The 7184-nt window shown below is 42.6% G+C and overlaps 1 protein-coding gene across 1 annotated transcript; it reads right to left on the bottom strand.

The window, feature by feature from the left end:
• Window positions 1-5477: 5477 nt before the first annotated feature.
• On the bottom strand, window positions 5478-5711 carry SPRR4 (small proline rich protein 4). The gene has a single exon (XM_046002502.1). It carries the CDS (start codon window positions 5709-5711, stop codon window positions 5478-5480), a length of 234 nt encoding a protein of 77 aa, XP_045858458.1.
• Window positions 5712-7184: the final 1473 nt, after the last annotated feature.

The following is a 7184-nucleotide window of genomic DNA, read 5'->3' on the forward strand; positions in this document are numbered from 1 at the left end:
GAGCTTCCTCCCCTACTGCCACATTTAGAGGTTTTCTAAGTATACTTTCCTTTCCTCAGAAGAACAGAAATGTTATTCCAATCTCATTGATTTGTTGAGGATGGGGTTTGAAGACAGACTGGAGGGGGGGTGGGAAATCAGTCAAGAACAGTGAGAAAGGTCCAATGAATTCTCACAAAGTGGCCACACCCATCTATCTAGCACACAGAGAGAGCCGCAGAATGTGACTGTGTCCAGAGACCGACCTCATCTCACCTGCCAGTCATCTGACCATGCATCAGTGGGGTCATTCTGTATGTTCTCTTACCGTCTTTCTTTTCCACAGGGATATGTTTGTGAGACTCATCTATGTGATGGAGTCTGTGCCTAATTTCATAAAATGAATTAAGGACTTGAATGTAAGATCTGAAATCATAAAACTTCTTGGAGAAAACATGGCAGTAAGCTCCTTGACATTGCTGTTGACAATGATTTTTTATTTTTTTATTTTATTTTTTTTATATTTTATTTATTTGACAGAGAGAGGGGTCACAAGTAGGCAGAGAGACAGGCAGAGAGAGAGGGAGAAACAGGCTCCCCGTTTGAGCAGAGACCCCGACGTGGGGCTCAATCCCAGGACCGTGAGATCATGACCTGAGCCGAAGGCAGAGGCTTAAACCTCTGAGCCACCCAGGCGCCCCGACAATAATTTTTTAAATCTGACACCAAAAGCATAGGCAACAAAGCCAAAAATAAATGAGTGAGGCTATATCAAACTAAAAGACATCTACACAACAATGGAAGCCATCAACAAAATAAAAAGGCAACCCACTGAATAAGAGAGGATATTTACAAATCATGTATCTGATAAGTGATGATATCCAAAATATAAAAAGAAGTCATATAATTCAATAGCAAAAACAATTTGATTGCAAAATGGGAAGATATGAATAGATATTTTTCCAACGAAGACATGCAGGTGGCCAAAAGGCACATGAAAAGATTCTCAACATTATTAATCATCAGGACATGCAAGTCAACCTACAACGAGATATCACCTCATACCTGTTAGAAGAACTATTATTTTTTTTTATTCCTTTATTTGTTTATTTACAGCATAACAGTGTTCATTGTTTTGGCATCACACCCAGTGCTCCATGCAGTACGTGCCCTCCCTATTACCCACCACCTGGTTCCTCAACCTCCCACACCCCCACCCCTTCAAAACCCTCTGGTTGTTTTTCAGAGTCCATAGTCTCTCATGGTTCATCTCCCCTTCCAGTTTCCCTCAACTCCCTCTCCTCTCCATCTCCCCATGTCCTCCATGTTCTTTGTTATGCTCCACAAATAAGTGAGACCATATGATACTTGACTCTCTCTGCTTCACTTATTTCGCTCAGCATAATTTCTTCCAGTCCCGTCCGTGTTGCTACAAAAGTTGGGTATTCATCCTTTCTAATGGAGGCATAATACTCCATTGTGTATATGGACCACATCTTCCTTATCCATTCATCCGTTGAAAGGCATCTTGGTTCTTTCCACAGTTTGGCGACCATAGCCATTGCTGCAATAAACATTGGGGTACAGATGGCCCTTCTTTTCACTACATCTGTATCTTTGGGGTAAATACCCAGCAGTGCAATTGCAGGGTCATAGGGAAGCTCTATTCTTAATTTCTTCAGGAGTCTCCACACTGTTCTCCAAAGTGGCTGCACTAACTTGCAATCCCACCAACAGTGAAAGAGGGTTCCCCTTTCTCCACATCCTCTCCAGCACACGTTGTTTCCTGTCTTGCTAATTTTGGCCATTCTAACTGGTGTCAGGTGGTATCTCAATGTTGTTTTAATTTGAATCTCCCTGATGGCTAGTGATGATGAACATTTTTTCATGTGTCTGATAGCCATTTGTATGTCTTCATTGGAGAAGTGTCTGTTCATATCTTCTGCCCATTTTTCAATATGATTATCTGTTTTGTGTGTGTTGAGTTTGAGAAGTTCTTTATAGATCCTGCATATCAACCTTTTGTCTGTACTGTCATTTGCAAATATCTTCTCCCATTCCGTGGGTTGCCTTTTTGTTTTGTTGACTGTTTCCTTTGCTGTGCAGAAACTTTTGATCTTGATGAAGTCCCAAAAGTTCATTTTTGCTTTTGTTTCCTTTGCCTTTGGAGGAGAAGTTGCTGTGGCTGATATCGAAGAGGTTACTGCCTACGTTCTCCTCTAGGATTCTGATAGATTCCTGTCTCACGTTGAGGTCTTTTATCCATTTCGAGTTTATTTTTGTGTACGGTGTAAGAGAATGGTCAAGTTTCATTCTTCTACATATCACTGTCCAGTTTTCCCAGCATCATTTATTGAAGAGACTGTCTTTTTTCCATTGAATATTTTTTCCTGTTTTGTCGAAGATTATTTGACCATAGAGTTGAGGGTCCATATCTGGGCTCTCCACTCTATTCCACTAGTCTATGTGTCTGTTTTTATGCCAGTACCATGCTGTCTTGGTGATCACAGCTTTGTAGTAAAGCTTGAAATCGGGTAACGTGATGCCGCCAGTTTTGTTTTTGTTTTTCAACATTTCCTTAGCAATTCGGGGTCTCTTCTGATTCCATACAAATTTTAGGATTATTTGCTCCAGCTCTTTGAAAAATACTGGTGGAACTTTGATCGGAATGGCATTAAAAGTATAGATTTCTCTAGGCAGTATAGACATTTTAACAATGTTTATTCTAGAAGAACTATTATTGAAAAGACAATGGATACCTGGGTGGCTCAGTCGGTTAAGCGTCTGCCTTCAGCTCAGCTCATGATCCCAGGGTCCCAGGATCAAGTCCCACATCCGGCTCCTTGCTCAGCAGGGAGCCTGCTTCTCTCTCTGCCTCTGCCTGCCACTCTGCCTGCTTGTGCTCTGTCTCTGTCTCTGTCTCTCTCTCTGATAATTAAATAAATAAAATCTTAAAAAAAAAAAAAGACAAGACAAAAAATAGTGTTGGCAAGTACGTAAAGAAAAGGAAAATATTTGCACCCTGTTGGTGGGAATGTAAACTGGTGCAGCCAATGTGGAAATGTGGGGTTTCCTCAAAATGGGAAAATGGGGTTTCTTCAAAAAATTAAAAATAGAACTACCATATGATCCAGCAATTCCACTTATAGGTATTTATCAAGAGAAAATGAAAACACTAACTTGATAAGTTATATACATCCCCATGTTCATTGCAGCATTATTTACAATTAACTTGCATTATTTACAATTTACAAGATATTTACAAGATAACTTAAGTATCCACTAATAGATGAATGGATAAATAGATTTTGATATATATACACTCATGGTAGAATACTACACAGCCATGGAAAAGAATGAAATCCTGCCATTTGCAACAACATGGATGGATCTTGAGGGCATTATGTTAAGTGAAATAAATCAGACAGATGAAAACAAACATCATAGGATCTTTTTATCTATGTATGATATATATAAACAAACACAAACAAACCAAGCTCATAGATGCATAAAACAGATTGGTGGTTCCTAGAGCTGGGAGAAAGTGGAGTGGGGTGGGGAGATGAGTGAAGGGGGTCAAAAAGAAAAAGAAGAAGGGGAAAATTTCTTGTGCAGGGAATGGGTTCTCACATATTCACAGATAAGTAGGGCTTTGTCCTTGGCCATTGGTGTGGAAGGCATGAATGTGTCTCCTTCCCCACTGAGCTGATAACCTGAGACTCAGACTGCAGCAGAGGAACTCCTTGTTTCAGTAGTTCTTGTCCTACAAATTAGCTGCTCTATGCACGTTTGCTAACCCTGGACCCTAAGTGTCTGTGGGAGGACTCACCAGAGCCTTCAGAGAGGCAATAAAAACCAACACAACCAACCCACACAATGATCTGGTTGGAGCTTAGAAGGAAAGAGCCAGGCTAGGTGTCTGCCAAGATATATCAGCCTGACAGGAGTTTGTTCAGAATATAAAGATTGGGGCTCAGAGAGCTGTCAGAGTGCCCTCTAGGTTAGAAACATTCCCTTCTGAATCTTAACTCTTTTTGCCACACTTTTACTTTCCTGGTTAATGCCTGCACCCACTTTTTTAAGTAATCACTACTTGGAAATATCAGCTGTGGATGGTTACTTTAAGGGGACACAGAGAATGTGGTTATTAATTCCTTTTTAGTCCAGTGTGTGAAATGAAGCAATTTATTGTTTCCCTTGCCTGTGGTGGCACCTAGAATTTCATGAGCAAATCCCAAAGGAAGAAGAAAGCTCAAGTGAGAAATTCTGGCTGTGTGTGTGGCTGTTCCTGCCCACCCAGGGTCTTGCTTTTACAGCTCATCTCTTTACATAACAGAGAAAACATCTTCTTTCTAATACAAGTAACTAGACTTGCACCAGAGTGAAGAAGCCAGCTATAAAAATAGACTTCTTTTATATGGCACATAAAATCGGACTGACAAGGCCAGCTGTAAAATTGCACATACTCTCTACATGACTATCCCTGCAACAACCTTTCCATGTGTAAGTAAATGACTGTGACTCCAGAGCAGACTGAAACTTGGGATAGATATATTTGGGAGAGCTCTGGAAAACCAGCATGGCAGAGTGGAGAACCAAACTCATAGCAGATTTTGCAAAATATTAGATGGCTGAGTGATTGTGAATTAATGAATAAATGAACAGAAAACACATAAATACATGAAAAAGTCATTTGCACATATTCATAGATGTGCTTTGAAGTACTTCAACATCATGTATATATGTTTGTTCTTCTTTTGAGAATGACAACTTCCAAGAGACCAAAACCACATTTGTCAGGTGGGCTAGGGGCCTCTAATGGTAGGAGCTAAACTGTTCATCCCTTTGCTCTTCTGTAGATAAGATTACTTAGCAAGGGTCTCCTAGACTCTTGTCAAATAGCCCCTGCACTTTCTCTCCCTCTCCTTTAAGTAAGATGTATCAGGATCTGACCTTACCCCATCATTAATTACCAGAGCCACGATGCCCATGAGGATATACTCCCCACACATATGTGTTTGCACACACATTTCCCCAAAATGCCCCTCTGAACCAATGAATGGATCGTAGACTGGGGTAAGACACCATGATACAAAGCACAGTTTTATTAGGGGAGGTAAAATGAGATAAGTGCATGGAAGGGGAGTTGGAGGAAGCAATAAGACAGAAGCTGTGCCTCAGCTTCTGGAGTCCCCACTACTCAGAGTGGAACCCCAGAAGAAGTTCTGATGCTTCCCTTGCTTTGGGAGCATGGATGGGGCTCTAGTTGTGGCCAGGCGGGAAGCTGAAAAGGATAAGGCTTCCTCATATCTACATGGGAGAAAATCAGGGTGGGAAAAGCTAAATGGTGAGAAATCCTGACAGTGTTTCACTGGACCCTGGGCAGGAGGTGATGGGAGAGGAACGCAGCTCTTGGGTATGGAGGGAAGAGGAACATGAGGAAGAGAAGTCTTCATCTGGTAGCCTGGATGTCAGGCAGGCAATACCCCAGTCTGCCCTTACTTCTGTTTATTCTTGGGGGCTTGATGGGCCATGGGACACTTGTGCTGGTTGGGGATCACTGTGTCCTTGGGTGGGCATTTTTTCTTGGGCTGCAGAGCACATGGATCCTTGGTTTGTGGTGTACATGTTTCTTGACATCTGACAGCAGGTGACTGACAGGGTTGCTTCACCTGCTGCTGCTGGGCCTTCCAGGGCAGGCCCTGCTTCAGCTGCTGCCACTGAGAAGACATTGTCACAAGAACCAGGAGGCCTGAAAGAAACCTAGGCAATGGACACTGTGAGAAGGGCTCCCTCCACCACCCCCCCTTCTGACACCTAGAGCAGTTTTCTTACAATGGCCAAGGACATGACAAGTGAATAATAGCCTCAAATTGGCCAATGGATTGATTCACAGGCACCCATTGTGATACTCTCCCTTTCATTCTTCTGCTGTGCTATTCTGATTTCCTATCTTACTTCATCCTCCCATAGATTCCTGCCTTAACTAAATACATAATTGATTTCTCAGTCTTCCCAGAAAACAAGGTGAGGTGTTGAGTTGAGGATTAAAAGGTAATGCAAATATTTTATAAGATCGAGGCATGACTTGGCTGACTTGCATTGGGTCTGCGATGTCAACTGGCCACCTTGAGTAGTGTGGATGGTGCTGGCAAGGATGTGCTCCATCCTTGGAGCACATGTGGTAGAGGCCAGGAGCAGTCCCTGTTCTAGAGGGAAGTGTTATTATGCATAAGTGTTGGGGAAAAAGCCTGTTCTAGGATCTCAGAGGTCTGAGTTGTAGTCCCCACTCCATGGCTGACTCGCCTTGGGACGCTAAGGCTAGTCATTTATTGTAGCCATAGGATAGAGGTTCTAGCCCTCCATGAAGAATTGGGGAACTGAAGGTCAGTCACATAGACTGCTAGGGATCCGGGACAAGAGAAGGATGTTACAAGAAGTGGCCTGGTTCAGAGTAGGAGCACTAGGCCAAGAAGGCACAAGCCGTGGGTTCTAGAACCAAACCAGCCACGCACTGGCCAGGCATACTTGTGGGCAATCTGCCTTTTCTGAACATCTATGCCCTTATTTGGAAGATGCTGACCTGGAAATGTCTCTGAGGCCTTCCCACTTCCAGTGTGTGTCTCTAGTTTTGTTTGTAAGCAGCCTTCTTCTCTTCTAAATTCATGATTATAAAGGGAAGCATAGGTTTTGGGTATTCATCATGATATTGAGGCATGGGAATGCCACAGTGTAAAATGCAATATATAACATACCTGCTTCTGCAAATCTAAAAGCAGTGGTTGAAAAGGTTTGCTCATAAGGCTGAAAAAGTAGCTTTTTAAGAATGAGAACATTTGGAGGAAACTCAGAATTGCTACAACACGCTCTAGTTCTGGTTCTAAATATCTCCCCTCAATGAGCAAAATCCTCTTGCCAGGGAGTGAGACCCAGAATCAGGTAATTAGCCATAACCAGCAATGGTGAGGGATAGAGACTAAATTTCCTAAGTAACAATTAGTGTGACATTTCTTTAATTGTCATAAGGCTTAAGTTACTTCTCTGATTATCCAAAAAGAGGACAGGAGCCTGCCAAGCAGCTGGAGACTGTTGGAGAAAAAGGAAGGGCCCCTCAGGTCTCAGCAGGAGGAATTCATTCCCACTTACCAGAGGCTCAAGCAGGACCCCAGGAGAGAAGGCTGAACACAGTTGGACGCCAGGCTCTC

The sequence above is a fragment of the Meles meles genome, chromosome 1, assembly GCF_922984935.1.
Source record: "Meles meles chromosome 1, mMelMel3.1 paternal haplotype, whole genome shotgun sequence".
NCBI lineage: Eukaryota > Metazoa > Chordata > Mammalia > Carnivora > Mustelidae > Meles > Meles meles.

What these genes read in the sequence shown, in the direction of transcription:
- SPRR4 (XM_046002502.1), bottom strand. Translation starts at nt 5,711, where the DNA reads ATGTCTTCTCAGTGGCAGCAGCTGAAGCAGGGCCTGCCCTGGAAGGCC.